This window comes from Schistocerca serialis, chromosome 6 (assembly GCF_023864345.2).
Source record: "Schistocerca serialis cubense isolate TAMUIC-IGC-003099 chromosome 6, iqSchSeri2.2, whole genome shotgun sequence".
Taxonomy (NCBI): Eukaryota; Metazoa; Arthropoda; class Insecta; order Orthoptera; family Acrididae; genus Schistocerca; species Schistocerca serialis.
Window position 1 is genome coordinate 125,780,541 of NC_064643.1, and position 17,243 is coordinate 125,797,783.

At 44.1% G+C, this 17,243-nt stretch overlaps 1 protein-coding gene across 3 annotated transcripts in view; it reads right to left on the minus strand.

Moving 5' to 3' along the window:
• The window catches only part of LOC126483960 (inactive dipeptidyl peptidase 10), a 1,424,293-nt gene that overhangs the window by 364,787 nt on the left and 1,042,263 nt on the right, over positions 1-17,243 (minus strand). For all 3 annotated transcript variants that reach the window (XM_050107257.1, XM_050107256.1, XM_050107255.1), the window contains exon 5: positions 7,131-7,442. In XM_050107257.1, the coding sequence (XP_049963214.1) occupies positions 7,131-7,442 (312 nt within the window). The remainder of the gene's footprint in view (positions 1-7,130; positions 7,443-17,243) is intronic.

Genomic DNA, 17,243 nt, shown 5'->3' on the forward strand with positions numbered 1-17,243 from the left:
GTGGGGCATTCGGATGTGAGAATGACCCAATGTTGGACTGCATGGGTACGTGAATGTCCCAGTCGACGACGTCTAACCACCACAAGCAAAAAAAAAAAATGGCTCTGAGCACTATGGGACTCAACTGCTGTGGTCATAAGCCCCCTAGAACTTAGAACTACTTAAACCTAACTAACCTAAGGACATCACACACATCCATGCCCGAGGCAGGATTCGAACCTGCGACCGTAGCGGTCGTGCAGTTCTAGACTGTAGTGCCTTTAACCGCTCGGCCACACCGGCCGGCACCACAAGTAAGGCTCACCATATTCTGCACCAAGCACTTCCAAGTCCGTGCAGAACCGCACTTGCTATCCAACAACAAATAACAGATTCCCTACAACAGTCTGTGTCATGCCGCACCATTGGTCAGAGACTAGCAGCACCAGGATTATGGAATTACCGTCCTTGCGTAGCCTACCGTTAACGACTCAACACAAACCTTTGCTTCTGGAATGATGCCACGGCTGGGAAGCATGAACTGCTGATGAATGGGATCGGATTGCGTTCAGGGATGAATCACGATTCTGCAGTATCGCGCATGACCATCGTCGGTGAGTTTGACGGCAACCTGGGAAAAGGCCCATGTTTCCAATGTTTTGGAGAAGCACAGCAGTGTTAGGAATATTCCTGGCGTCATGGTGAGGAGGCCATCGGGTATGACATCAGATAAAGCTGGTAGTGGTTTAGAGATCTTTGACGGCACAACGATATGGCGACGCTCATCCTGCGTTCCGGTGTGTTATCTCTCATGTGGCAGCATTGTAGTGCCACTTTCCAACTGGACAACACTCGTACACACATGAAATGGGTCTCTGTGAAGTGTCTCCATGATGCTGAGGTGCTCCCCTGACCATCAAGATTCTCACATATGACCCCAATAGAACACGTGTGGCATCAGCTTGGATCTTAGCTTTGCCCCAGTACACATTGTCCTGGCTATCAAGGACTACTTACAACATAACACCCTTCCCCATAGAATCAGTGGATCCATCAAGGCCAGAGGGGTACAACCTTTTACTGATAAGTGGGCTCATACTGGCAGGTTCTTTGCAAATCTGACTCGATTTTTTGATCACTATGACGAGATCACACACCCTTCCTCCTCTCCATCTGGGTACTCCACCTTTTTGTGAAGTAGTGTATCTTTCTTCCAGGAGTATTCGTCTCGTGAGGCGTGCAGGATGACTGAAATTTGGGAAGAAGAAGAGAGATACTAGTGGAACTATAGCTGTGAGGACGGCATACTTCAGTCTGTAAGAGTGTTGTCCCACATTAGCAACGTTCTGGACTGTACACTTGGTCCACCACAAAGCAATCAGCAAGACTAGTCTGAAGTCTTTGACGGGCACTCCAATACCGACTTCCAAAGAAAACGCGGAAGTCGTGAGAGCCACGAGATATGGGACAAATCATTTAATATACGCAAAACACCTAAGGAAAACTAGGCAGCCACAAGGGAGAAAGACTTGGAGGTAACAGACTGCTCAACAGGATATCTCTTAAATAGAAAAAGGGCATAAGAGCTCACTATTTACATTAATAAAAAAAATTTGCAAAGCATCTCAGCAGGTGTTCATTAAAGTGCTGTCTCACAGTTTCTCCTCACCTTCGTTTGCTACATCTTTTCAATCACACTACATCTTCCCTCAACTAATTTGACGTATGTTAAATTTCCCTCAAGCGAACAGTGTTACCGTCGCCGTCTGTACGCTTGCTTGTTCAATGGGCTCTGTATGTACCATATGGATTATCTATGGTACATATTTAACCCATGTATAGTCCAAACCGGCAATACATGTAACAGGACTGTGAGTATTCCTCCTGTAGTTTTATATTACCCGATGGAATACAACAGTCAATTTGTGTTGTATTACACGTATGTTTTGAGAGGAAATACCAATTTTACTCGTGCCACAGCATATTATGGAGTTCCAGGGCTGCACAGAATACTACACAAGCCATGAAGCCTATGTATAGCAGTAGCTATATGTTTCATGTTCAATATCTTTAGTGTCTACGATACATATATGGTAGAACGTTATGTACACGAAATTCTTTCATTTAGAACTTACTCCCTCTGTAAGAAACAAAGGGCTGCCGACTGTCACCAGTAAATGCCAAATGGTAAACGGCACATTTCGAGGTGACAGTTCAACGATATGTTTGTTAAAAACCATTAGAAAGCCAAGATCGCACAGAACATTTTTTTTATTAAAGACAAACGGTTTAGCCAGTCTTTGCAGCCCTCTTCAGGTCTTAAACATTCTTTGTAATAAAAGATATTCATTTTACGTTGAACCTCATACATAAGGTGTCCAGTGGATAAAACTGGGCACATTGTTTCTCATCACTAAAATATTTAAAAACACACAGCACCATGTCCAAGAGGTCATGTCACAGATCTATGTTACATGATACAAATACGGTACACTATAGTTCATCTGTGCACATATGTATCAATTAAACACAGTGAAGTAGCTTTTATAAAATTACATTAATTCATACACATGTGTGTGTGTGTGTGTGTGTGTGTGTGTGTGTGTGTGTGTGTGTGTGTATCTGTGTGTGCGCGAGCGAGTGTGTGTACGTTCCACATCTCCTCCTCGATCACTTGACCAATTCAAACCATATACCTTACTCCTACGCAAAAATCGCCTTGGGGTAAGACCCATGTACCTATCAAAAGGATAGAGGTGAGAGTGAAAAAGAAGCGAAGACCCTGACAGCGACGCGTGAATTCCCAGAATGTTTTCGCCAGGTATTTGAGAATGAGAGCACTTGGAGGCTTCCAACAACGTTTCCACATAATTTCAAACCTTTACGACATTTTTCTCGCTGACAACGGCTACGAAATGACGAAAAGAAATATTTTTCCTGTTCAATACTTTTCCACAATACTTTATTTGCAGTAAAAGCACCGCATGAGGCATGACATAACATATTACTTGTTCAGTAATAAATGTATTCGCAACATATTCTACAGGCAGTATGCCCATATACCACAGAATGTGTACAAAAATCTATTATTGTGAGACACAAAGTTTAAGAGATATGGCGTCATAAACAGTGCTATGCGTGAAAAACTGCCGCATCGTTGATGATTTATTACTTCGTTGCTACTAACTCTATTCGTAATTAATTTGGCAGACAGTGTCCGCATATGCCGCTGAATGTACCTACAATATTATATCATTGGACGACATACAGTTGAGGGGATTTGACGTCCTAAACGGTGAGATATGTGTACCTACAAAACTGTATTTCTTTATACTAACCAAGAAGTGAAATATCAATTTTTATAAACTTAGCTTTCAGTTTTTTTAATGCAACGAAATATTTTCTTTAAAATGTTCATCCTCTATTTCACTCCCTTAGGGGTCAAATTTCCAGAAACACTAAAGCTCGTTTTTTTTTTTTTAATTTCTAACCGAGAAGTCAAATAACAGTTGTTATCGATATAGTCTTGACAATTCTTTAGTAGTTCTGTAGTATTTATTTATTTTCAAAAATATGTTCAGTAACTATTTTATCCCCTTAGTGGTTGAATTTTCAAAATCACTAAAACACGTACTTTTTTTATTTACTTTCTGACTGAGGAACAAACTACCACTTTTCGTCGTTCTAGCTTCAAAATTCCCTTAATCGCCACATATTTTCAAAAAGCCTTTCATCCTCCATATCACCCTCTTAGGGATGAAATTTCGGACAATGCTTTCTTAAACGATGCCTACACAATAAGGTTCACACTCTCTCTTAGCTTCAAGATTCAAGCAGTTTGGGATGGGTGATGACGAGTCAGTGAATCAGTCTGACACTATTTCATTGACTTAGGCCCTGAATTTCCAAAAACAGTGAAACACGTTTTTTCATCTATAGCCGAGAAGCCAAACACCAATTTTCATAGATTTAGCTTTAAAAATATGTTCGTGAAACGTTTCAATCCTATTTTATCCCTTTAGGGGTTGAATTTCCCAAAACGGTGACATGAGTATGTTATGTTTCTAGCAGAGAAGCCAAATACAAATTTTCATAGATTTATCTTCAGAAATGCTTGCACAATGAAACACTGTTCATAAAAAAATTTTATTCCCCGTTTCACCCACATACGGATTGAATTTCAAAAAGTAATGAAATACGTATTTTTTATTTATAAATGGGAATCCAAATTTAAATTTTCCTAGATTTAGTTTTAAAAGGGCTTCCACAATGAAATATTTACATGAAAAACCTCATTCCCTCCTGTACCCCGTTAGCGGTTCAGTTTCCAAAAACAATGAAACAGGCATTTTTTGTTTGTAACTGAGTATTCAAATACCAATGCTCATAGACGTACTTTTAAAAATACTGTAGAAGTTATTTAATAATGATATGTTTTCCAAAAAAGCTTTTACTTGCTATTTCACCCTATAGAGTTAAATTTAAAAGTATTTATTTCCGGCCAAGAAAGCGAAAACCAATTTTCGTACATCTAGCTTCGAAATTGCTTTAATAGCGACATTTTTTTTAGAAAACAGTATTGATCCACTCTCTCACCCCCTTAGGGTTGGAATTTCGAAAAATCCTTTCTGAAACGACGCCTGAAATTTAAGATCCACACCTTCTCCAAATTTCAAGTTTCTGTCGTTAGCAGTTTGGTCTGGGCGATGCTGAGTCACTCAGTCAGGACACTGGATTTTTATATATAGAGATAATTCTTCGAAGATGGGCTGTGTAGAGTAGTCAGGTTGCGAGTTACGTTTATACAGGGAAACAAAAGTCTGGCAAGATACTGTATACCTACTTATGCTAGAATTTATTGTTTATTTTTATAGTATGTTTTTATCTCTCTCTCTCTTTGTTATGTTCAACGGGTCAGGACAATCAATGTGTAGCTCAGATGGAATGTATCTGCTCCTGATTTACTGTTCAGTTTGTTTTATCATAGGTCAGACGATGGAGCTGTCGAAACGAGTCATTTGGAGATCTGAATTAAATAAAACTGTGCTATTAAGACTGAAGATTATTAGTTACGTTAGTGTAACGTTCCGTATTGATATCATTATTATTATTCACTTTGTCTCAACACGTTCATGTGTACGAGTACAGTGCTATTGTACACGTGAATGTGAATAGATACGATGTATCGACAAGGAGTCCAATTCACATATACAGTCACACTGTACTTGTGTGTGTGAATATGTAGGACAGTCCTAAGTGGCTGTAATGATGGCTTATCATGAAACGCTTTCTCATTTATAGACAGGAACATCCCTTTTGCATTATATACTTATAGGCAAATCTCCTCATTACTGCCGAATTAAGTTAGGTGTCATATTCATCCTCCCGTTATGATGTATAAAACTCTTATGTAAGTCGTGGGATACCTCCTAATATCATTTCGGGCCTCCTTTTGCCCGGCGAAGTGCAGCAGCCCGACTCCTCATGGATTTAACAAGTCGTTGGAAGTCCCTGACAGAAATATTGAGGTACTGAGCCATGCTGTCTCTACAGCCGTCCATAATCGAGACAGTATTGCCAGTGCAGATTTTGTGCACGAACCGAACTCTCGATTACGTCTCATTAATGCTAGATGGGATTCGTGTCGGGCGATCTGGGTGGCCAAATCATTCGCTCGAACTGTCCAGAATGTACTTCAAACCAATCGCGAACAACTGTGGTCCTGTAACATGGTGCATTGTCATTCATAAAAATTCCATCGTTGTTTGGGGACTCAGTTCATTCCATGTAGCCGCGCGGGATTAGCCGAGCGGTCTGTGTCGCTGCAGTCATGGACTGTGCGGCTGGTCCCATCGGAGGTTCGAGTCCTCCCTCGAGCATGGGTGTGTGTGTTTGTCCTTAGGATAGTTTCGGTTAAGTAGAGTGTAAGCTTAGGGACTGATGACCTTAGCAGGTAAGTCTCATAAGATTTCACACACATTTGAACATTTTTGAACATTCCATGTAAACAGAGCTTACACCATTGTGGAGCCATCACCAGGTTGCACAGTGCCTTGTTGACGACATGAGTCCATGGCTTCGTGGGACCTAAGCCACACTGGAACCTTACTAACAGCTTTTATAAATTGAAACCGGGAGTTATATCTGACCAGACCACGGTTTCCCAGTTATCTAGGGTACAACCGATATCGTTACAAACCCAGGAGAGGCACTGAAGGCGGCATCTTGCTGTTAGCAAAGGCACTCGCGTCGGTCGTCTGCTGCCAACAGCCCATTAACTGCAAATTCCCTATCGTGTGCTAATGGATTCGTGTGTCGTACGTCCCTTATTGGCTTCTGCTGTTATTTCACGTAGTGCTGCTTGTTTCTTAGCACTGGCAACTCTACGCAAACGCCGCTGCTTTCGTCCGTTGGGTGAAGGTCGTCGAGCACTGCGGCGTCCGTGGTGAGGGGTAATGCCCAAAATTGGGTGTTCTCGGCACACTAATAACACAATGGATCTCGGAATACTGAATTCCCGCCGCGAGGAGTGGCAGCGCTGTTAGATGCCCAATGTCACTGATTGCGCGGCCCCTCCCACCCGAGGTTCGAGTCCTCTCTCGGTCATGTGTGTGTGTGTGTGTTGTTCTTAGCATAAATTAGTTTCAGTAGTGTGTAAGACTAGTGACAGGTGACCTCAGCAGTCTGGTCCCTTAAGAATCCACACACATTTGAACTGAATTCCGCAAAGATTTCTGAAATGGAATGTCCCACGCGTCTGGCTCCAACAATCATTTCGCGCTGAAAGTCTGTTAATTCCCATCGCCCGGCCGTAATCACCTGGGAAATCTTTTCACATCAGAAACTTGAGCACAAGTGAGAACTCCACCAATGCACTGCCCTCTTACACCTAGTGTACCCGATACTACCACCATCTGTATGTGTGCATATCGCCATCCCACGACTTTTGCCAGCTCAGTGTAATTGTCAATGTACGGCTTCAAATGCTTCGTTTTGTAGTGCTGTGTTACAAATGACCTTGTAACTCGCGTTTAGTACGCTGTTATATGCCATGTGACATGTGATTAGGTTTTACTTAGTACTCAAACCCTTTGGTCACTAGTGTACTCGGGCTAGAGCAAGAGAGAGAGGCGGTGCGGCGCGGCGCTCACCAGCGTGTGGTTGGTGACGAGCAGCGAGATGGAGTCGTTGGAGGTGTCTAGCACGGCGAGGCTGCCGTCGTCCGCCTGGTAGACGAACTGCGTGCGCGTCACCCAGGCGGGCGGCAGCCGCTCTGGAGTCAGGTCGCCCTCCAGGAACTCCTCCAGCTTCATGCGCTGGCCGCTCCAGTAGAGCAGCTCGTCCACGTAGCCCAGCAGGTAGATGGCCGTCACGATGCCCGCGATCACGAGCCCGATCACGACCAGCGACAGCACGATGCTGCGCCAGTTGTGGCCGTCGCCCACCGTCGGGTACACCAGGTCCTGCAACACGGCGCGCCGCCCGGCCGCGTCAGCAGCGCTCGTGGGGCGCGGGAACTGGCCGAGGAGCCTGCTAGCCGCAGAAACAGTCGTAGCAGCGTGTCGGAATGACAGAGTTAGTTTTCACGGAAATGGACTCAGCAGAAGTGGCTGACATGTGTGATGGGACAGTGGTGCACTTCCTTACAGTTCTGACCTTTGTGTTGTTCACCTGCAGATTGCTACAATACTCACCTTGAAGTGTGGAACGTATGTAATACGTATATTAAATAAAAAATACAAAATGCTACGAATGTACAATCCCACCCCATATTTCAGTTAAAACTCAAACTGTCTCCTCCATCAGAATCTGACTAAGTAGTAATACTGTTTTCCTTTATTGTTATTTCAATTCTCCACAACGGGAATATTCAGAGTGCTTTGAGGATGGTGTAATTCCTGTTTAATGCCGTTAACGGTGCCAGGTATCCAAGCGCGGTTTTTCAGCAAATATTAGTACGCAGAGTGGCACGAAATTTTGTTTCGTGGTTGATACTCTCAACTCTTGGATAAGCTGAGATACTGAACGAAGAACAGGAGTACCTGATCAAAAGTATCCTTATACCCCTGTGCAACGAGTAGCTGACCACTAGACGTCGCGGGAGCCGGATTCGCCAGTAAAAATCAGGCAAGGAGTATTGTATTGTCAATAGGGAAGAAGTAACGCCAGAATGGAGCGGTCAGGAGAGCTCTGCAACTTCGAACTTGGACTGGCCGTTGGATGTGACTGAGTACCAGGTCCATGAGGGGCATTGGAACGTTTCTAAAGCTGTCCAAGTCGACTGTTGGTGATGTGATTGTGAGGTGGAAACGAGAAGGAAAAATTACAGCTAAACCGAGACGAAGCAGACAGTGCCCGAAAAGCATTGTGGACAGTGGTTGTGAAAAACCATTTGAAGTCGTTGGAAGGATCACTCGAGGCTTGCAAAGTGATACCAGCACTCCAGCTAGCACAATGATTGCGCATAAGTCATTAAAAAGAGTGGGATACAAGGATGGAGCATTTCTTCAACCAAAGCCAAGTGACGCCTGAGGAGCTGTAGAGAGCGATGTCACTGGACCGCGGGTGACAGCAGCCAAGTGATTTGCAATGACGAATCACGCTACATCCGGGGGCAATCGGATGGCAAGGCTTGGGTTTGCTGAATGTCTAGGGAACGTCAGCTGCCATCATTTGTACTGACGACAGTGAAGTACAGGGAGGTGGTTTTTCGGAATCGTGAGTTTTTCGTGTTTTTTGTGTGGCCCCATTATTGCTCTTGAGACGACGCTTAATGGGGAAGTATATCGACACATTCTACAACGCAGTGTACTGCGTACAATAGAGGAAGTGTTCGAACACGACGATTCTTGGTATTAGATTGACAGCGCACCCTGTCCTAACGCAGCATGTCAGGCAATGGTTTGTGGGCAGTAAGACACCTGAAATGGACCGGTCTGCCCAGAGTCACGACCTGAACCCAGCAGTGGACTCTGAGATGATTCAGACCGTCGAATTGTCTCCAGCTCCAAGCGTCGAAAATTACTTTCTTTTGAGGAAGGATGGGCAACTATTGCAGAAGAGGTCACGCTCTCGTAAATGTTTCCACAAATAGGTGTGAGGGTACTTCTGATCAGATAATGCATGTCTTTGTTTTAATAGAACGATTTATTTGTTTACGGTATGCAGAAGATTTTGAAACGAGGAGTACAGTGGTATAACGCATATAAAAGTTGGCGACGAAATTTTTCACAAATATTTAAAAAAAATGGTGGTTAAGTTAAGAAATCGAGGCGGCCAAAATCAGTTCTAAATTGCGGTAAATGGGGTTTCCGCTCCAGAATCCGATTTTACATGTAACAAAAAGACACGCCAATGCTAGTAAGGTAAAACGTTTTTTCTCTTGATCCTATTTTATACGATTATTATAAAATGCACCTGTACCTTAAAAAACTATTTCAGATTTATTTAGATACTCATGTTTTAAGTGTATACCTTTTAAGGAAGCAAGTAAACAGTGGAAAGGCTCGATGCACCTGCGACGCCTGTCGTGACAGCCACACTTGCGGGTACTTACGCGCCAACAACCGATTCTGTTCGCCTTGCCTTGCAGTTAGATAACGGTCCTCGAATACCTTAGTAAATACTCCAATGGCAATATTAGCAAGCGTTATATGACTATCCTCGTGTTTTCAGTACCTTTAGAAAGCCATTAAAGAAGTACATAGTTCCATTAAAAATACTTGCTTAAATATCTCGGTTGTTACAAGAGTTGAGAATATTAAACATGGTAGAAAACTGCGTCTCTCTGTGCGTCATGTCATTTCTCGGAGACCTCGTTTCGACGTCCTCGATCGTTCACAAAATACAACAGATATTACTTCCTCCATCCTTCCGTAATCCGCGCTTGTGCTCCGTCTCTAATGACCCCGCTAGCAATAACTGTTACCGACGAAACTGACCCTCACGCGGCCGTTAACTCATTGGGTCAGTTATAGTTTTTTTAGTCTTTGTGTGTGAGACCGAAACACGTTGATTATGTGAAAACAACATTTGCAAAGGGAAACTGCAATACATTCGGCTGCTGACTAGAATGAGATAAATTTTCTGGATCTGAAATTGATTGAAACGTATTGTAATTACATTTCTGCAAGTGGACCACCTATGATTTTTATTTTATATTCACAGCAGATGATGTACCTGAGAGAAAATTTTCGTAATTAATATTTAGTTTACCATAAATTAGCTACTGCAGTATTGTCATGGTTTTGGTTGGATTTTATACTTATAATACTTTATCTCCTCCAGTTCTGTCGAACACTACATAACAAATGCGACGGTAAAGAATGTTTATTTAAGTTGTATGTTCTTTACTGAGTACCAAAATTCTTTATTGTCTAATAATATTAATTTCAGCTTTAGGTTTGCAGGTTCGGTTCTCTACACCGTGAGAAGGAAAAGATAACAGCCTACGTAGAACACGGATGATGGCTGTGATAAACGTCGAGCCTATGCGTCGTGTGTAGTAATCATTAAATCGTGGCTGACTGGCGCAGAACTGCTATTTACAGTTCAAAAGTAATAAATCAAACTTTTCTCTTAAAACTGTCTTGCCTAAAATACACTCCTGGAAATGGAAAAAAGAACACATTGACACCGGTGTGTCAGACCCACCATACTTGCTCCCGACACTGCGAGAGGGCTGTACAAGCAATGATCACACGCACGGCACAGCGGACACACCAGGAACCGCGGTGTTGGCCGTCGAATGGCGCTAGCTGCGCAGCATTTGTGCACCGCCGCCGTCAGTGTCAGCCAGTTTGCCGTGGCATATGGAGCTCCATCGCAGTCTTTAACACTGGTACCATGCCGCGACAGCGTGGACGTGAACCGTATGTGCAGTTGACGGACTTTGAGCGAGGGCGTATAGTGGGCATGCGGGAGGCCGGGTGGACGTACCGCCGAATTGCTCAACACGTGGGGCGTGAGGTCTCCACAGTACATCGATGTTGTCGCCAGTGGTTGGCGGAAGGTGCACGTGCCCGTCGACCTGGGACCGGACCGCAGCGACGCACGGATGCACGCCAAGACCGTAGGATCCTACGCAGTGCCGTAGGGGACCGCACCGCCACTTCCCAGCAAATTAGGGACACTGTTGCTCCTGGGGTATCGGCGAGGAACATTCGCAACCGTCTCCATGAAGCTGGGCTACGGTCCCGCACACCGTTAGGCCGTCTTCCGCTCACGCCCCAACATCGTGCAGCCCGTCTCCGGTGGTGTCGCGACAGGCGTGAATGGAGGGACGTATGGAGACGTGTCGTCTTCAGCGATGAGAGTCGCTACTGCCTTGGTGCCAATGATGGTCGTATGCGTGTTTGGCGCCGTACAGGTGAGCGCCACAATCAGGACTGCATACGACCGAGGCACACAGGGCCAACACCCGGCATCATGGTGTGGGGAGCGATCTCCTACACTGGCCGTACACCACTGGTGATCGTCGAGGAGACACTGAATAGTGCACGGTACATCCAAACCGTCATCGAACCCATCGTTCTACCATTCCTAGACCGGCAAGGGAACTTGCTGTTCCAACAGGACAATGCACGTCCGCATGTATCCCGTGCCACCCAACGTGCTCTAGAAGGTGTAAGTCAACTACCCTGGCCAGCAAGATCTCCGGATCTGTCCCCCATTGAGCATGTTTGGGACTGGATGAAGCGTCGTCTCACGCGGTCTGCACGTCCAGCACGAAGGCTGGTCCAACTGAGGCGCCAGGTGGAAATGGCATGGCAAGCCGTTCCACAGGACTACATCCAGCATCTCTACGATCGTCTCCATGGGAGAATAGCAGCCTGCATTGCTGCGAAAGGTGGATATACACTGTACTAGTGCCGACATTGTGCATGCTCTGTTGCCTGTGTCTATGTGCCTGTGGTTCTGTCAGTGTGATCATGTGATGTATCTGCCCCCAGGAATGTGTCAATAAAGTTTCCCCTTCCTGGGACAATGAATTCACGGTGTTCTTATTTCAATTTCCAGGAGTGTAATTCACCAACATTTCGTCGTCCGTCCCATAAATTAATCTCCGAGCTCCAGCATGTGCTAAAAGTTATAGTTTGTTCTTTTGATAAAATTAATTTCAGTCACCCCACAAGATCCAATGTAGGCAAATCCAAAGCAGCTTTTCACTAGCTTTGCAGCTTAAATAAATACTTGTTGGTGTTATAAGTTCTCTATACTAGAGTAGAAAAGCCAATGTGGTAAAACAAACTCAGAACCATTTTACTCGTATATGGTAGCAAAAATTACGATAAATATCTCACAGAAAAAACAGAGACAAAATGTGATCGTCGCACTGAGGGACCGTGGACTTGACCACAAAGTTGAGAGCGCGGTCCGTCTGCAAAGGTGTCACGCGTACTCCCCGTGACCAGCTATTGCATTGTAGTTTCTGTAGTCATACAACAAAGATGTATTTTGTTGTATTCTCCAACAGTTTATTGAACGTAACTTCTTCTACAATACAATAGCTGGCTGTACAATAGATGTAGACGTCCGTAGATCTAGCCGGAGATGTGGTTCCTCTCGGTCGGCTGGTACTTCGATCGGCGGTGCAGTACAGCGGCTTCGGTGATATCTTCTCGGAGACTCTGCTATAGCGGTTGCCATTAGCAGCGGACGAAGACTGGTCGGCCTTCGGCCGGCCGGGCCTATATAGTGAGCTGGAGCCAATAGAAACCCGGCGTAGGAATCCGTGGCCGGATATGTCGCGGCGACCTCTGCAAGGAAAGGTTCCTACTAATCGACTGGAATCTTCGGCGTGTTTACCTGATGTCTTCGCCTGTTTGGCTGTTGGTTTGTTTCCCTCATAGCGTGGCTGTTATGCGGTGCTGCCTGCCATTTAAGGGAACCCGATGGCAGACAGTAGATATTTTAAGACATAAAAGAAACTGCACAACTGCTTGTATGGACGCAAGTCGACGACTTCAGTTAGCGAGTTTCGCCGACATTTTCTTGGTACTACACTACACAATGTGGAACTAAGTAAATGTAAAGAGGCCCCATGTTATACTGAACGTGATATTTGAAGCTATTTGAGTCTCGTCATTTCTTAACGCTAGGGTAACGCTCGAGCAGGATCACGTGATGTCACTTGATGTCGAGTGACGATTTAGTGACCAGTGCTGCGTTGTAAGTAATCATTTTGAAGCTTGTTGAGAATACAGTTCTGGAGAAAGCCTTTTTATATCGAACAAAATGTTTATTGTTTAAAATTATCTCACGTAAATCATTTAAAACGTTAAATGAAAGATCCAACATAAAATATTCGGAGACAACAATCCTGCGAACAGTGTTGCACAGAAAAAGGTCACTAAATTTAGAGCAACGGATTCAGTCGCTAACGGCATACGCGACCGTGTAAAGATAGTTTGTTCGGCGGAAAATACCGAATCTGTTCACGAGACTATCGCAAGAAGTCTACGGAAATCAATCCAGATGTTTGTTTTCAACTCATTTCAGTTTAACATCAAACAAACGTCGTGTCACAATATGTTGAAGCCCTTATATATGCGAGCATACAAAGTATTAAAGCACTGAAAGCGACGGATTACGCACAACGAAAACACTGGACCCAAATCTTTACTTCAACCCAGACGAAGCATGGTTTCGCCTTAGCTGGTATATCAGCTCTCAGAGCACACGTCATTCTTCAGCAGATAATCCCAGGGAACGCTCTGAGGTGCCTCTGCATGATTTGAGAGCAGGCGTTTGGTGTGCAGTTTCAGGCAAACGGAATGTAGGCCCCATTTTCTTGAACAACACCGTGAACTCTCAAGTATACGTAATGGGATTATTGCAATCATTCATAGCGCAGCTAACGGACGAAGAACGAGAGTAGGTGCCTTTCTAGTAAGATGGCGCTACGGTGTGTACTTCACGGTTTTCGACGTCACACGGTCATGAAGCTTTCGCTGAACATACAGTTTCCGCCTCCCAGATCGCCCGATATGTCTACCTTTGATTTGTATTTGTGGCGTAATTTAAAGGATAAAGTCTATCATAACAACCCAAATACAAATGAAGAGCTGAAAACAAATATTCGCAATGCGACTGCGGAAATCACAACAGATGGAATGGTAAAAGTTTCCAGAAACATGTAGAGACGTGAGGGCGAGTTGTGCACTGAAGTTTATGGTGTACATTTTCAGTACTTCCTGTGGACTCCTGACCTATTTAATATTCAGTACGTTGTTTTTCATACTAATAATTTAGTACTCTGTAAAAAACACAAGAGATATTGAATTTAATTGATGAAAGGAGAAAACATAAAAATGTAGTAGATTAAGCAGGCGAAAAGGAACACAAACGCCTCAAAAATGAGATTGACTGGAAGTCCTAATTGACTAAGCGGGGATGGCTAGAGGACAAATGTAAGGATGTAGAGGCATATATCACTAGGGGTACTGCCTACAGCCAAACTAGAGAGACCTTACGAGAAAAGAGAACCACCTGAATGAATATCTAGATCTGAGATGAAAAACCAGTTCTGAACAAAGAAGGGAAAGCAGAAAGGTGGTTGGAGTATATGGAGGGTCTGTACAAGGACGATGTATTTGAAGGCAGTATTAAGGAAATCGAAGAGGACGTAGATGAAAATGAAATAGGAGATATATTATTGTGCAAAGAGTTCAACAGATCGCTGAAAGACCTAAGTCGAAACAAGGCCGCGGGAGTAGACAACATTCCATTAGAACTACCGATAGGCTTGGGAGAGCCAGCCATGGCAAAACTCTACCATATGGTGAGCAAGATATATGACACAGGTAAAATACCCTCAGATTTCAAGAAGAATATAATAATTACAATCCCGATTAAGGCAAGTGCCGACACGTGTGAAAATTACCGAGCTATCAGTTTAATAAGTCACGGATGCAAAATACCAATACGAATTCTTTACAGACGAATGGAAAAAACAGTTTGGATTTCGTAGAAACGTTGGAACACGAGAGGCAATACTGACACTACGAGTTATCTTAGAAGACAGATTAAGGAAAGGCAAACATGCTTGTCTAGCATTTGTAAAATGGCTCTGAGCACTATGCGACTTAACTTCTGAGGTCATCAGTCGCCTAGAACTTAGAACTAATTAAACCTAACTAACCTAAGGACATCACACACATCCATGCCCGAGGCAGGATTCGAACCTGCGACCGTAGCGGTCACGCGGTTCCAGACTGAAGCGCCTTTAACCGCACGGCCACACCGGCCGGCCTAGCATTTGTAGACTTAAAGAAATCTTTTGACTATATTGACTGGAATACTCTCTTTCAAATTCTGAAGGTGACAGGGTCAAATACAGGAATCGAAAGGCTATTTACAATTTGTACAGAAACCAGGCGGCAGTTATAAGAGTCGAGGGGCATGAAAGTAAGCAGTGGTTGTGAAGGGAGTGAGTCAGGGTTTTAGCCTATCCTCGATGTTATTCAATCTGTATATTGAGCAAGCAGTAAAGGAAGCAAAACAAAAATATGGAGTAGGAATTAAAAACCATGGAGAAGAAATAGAAACTTCGACTTTTGCCGATGACATTGTAATTCTGTCAGTGTATTGAAAGGGGAATATAAAATGAACATCAAGAAAGCAAAGCGAGGATAATGAAATGTAGTCGAATTAAATCGGGTGATGCTGAGGGTATTAGATTGGGAAATGAGACGCTTAAAGTAGTAAATGAGATATGCTATTTGGGGAGCAAAATAACTGATGATGGTCGAAGTAGAGAGGATATAAAATGTAGACTAGCAATGGCAAGGAAAGCGTTTCTGAAGAAGAGAAATTTGTTAAGATAGAGAGTAGATTTAAGTGCCAGGAATTCTTTTCTGAAAGTATTTGTATGGAAAGTAGCCATCTATGGATGTGTAACAAGAACGATAAACAGTTTAGACAAGAAGAGAACAGAAGCTTTCGAAATGTAGCGCTACAGAAGAATGCTGAAGGTTAGATGGGTAGATCTATAACTAATAGGACGTACTAAACAGAATTCGGGAGAAGAAGAATTTGTGGCACAACTTGACTAGAAGAACGACACGTTCCGAGGCATAAAGGGCTCTCCAATTTAGTATTGGATGGCAGCGTGAGGGGGTAAATATCATAGAGGGAGACCAAGAGATGAATACGCTAAGCAAATTCAGAAGGAAGTAGGTTACAGTAGTTACTTGGAGATGAAGAAGCTTGCACAGGTACAGTAGCATGGAAAGCTGCATCAAACCAGTCTCTGGACTGAAGACCAAAAACAACAACAACTGTGTATGTATAGTAAACGAATGAATTGTCTGTGTGTTGTTTATAGGGCACTGGGCCTCTTTTATTTTGACCATCCAATGCAAATGACTGTGAAATATTCTTGGATTCCCGGTATTAGAGACTAACAGTCGGTTTGATGCTGACACCAGTGAGTGCATTGGTAAGTGCTTTCGACGAACCGCCGCATCGACAATCAAATTAAGCTGCGCCCTTTCAGAAAGGCTTTGACGGCTGACTGACGTCGGCACCAGACGCAGCGGCTACAGGCGAGTGGAGTCCCCAGGCGCGACAATCACGGAGTTAATCTGGCACCCCCCCCCACTCCCACCTCCCCCTCTCACCGCAGTGGGGTGACGGCGTCGTGTCCCGGTGTGGCGCCGTAATTGGCCGCCTGTCGGGCGTTCAATAGCCGCCTGTTCTCTGCTCTGCCCTGCCCTGGTCCGTTCTGGGACCAGCAACAGTTGTGGCCGCTTACGTCCACTCCCTCGCAGTCACTGGGCACATGCTAAATTTACGAACAACTTTAGTTGGAAGGACCACATAGATAATATTGTGGGGAAGGCGAGCCAAAGATTGCGTTTCATTGGCAGGACACTTAGAAGATGCAACAAGTCCACTAAAGAGACAGCTTACACTACACTCGTCCGTCCTTTGTTAGAATATTGCTGCGTGGTGTGGGGTCCTTACCAGGTGGGATTGACGGAGGACATCGAAAGGGTGCAAAAAAGGGCAGCTCGTTTTGTATTATCACGTAATAGGGGAGAGAGTGTGGCAGATATGATACGCGAATTGGGATGGAAGTCATGAATGCAAAGACGTTTTTCGCCGCGGTGAGATCTATTTACGAAATTTCAGTCACCAACTTTCTCTTCCGAATGCGAAAATATTTTGTTGAGCCCAACCTGCATAGGTAGGAATGATCATCAAAATAAAATAAGAGAAATCAGAGCTCGATCAGAAAGGATTTGGTGTTCGTTTTCCCG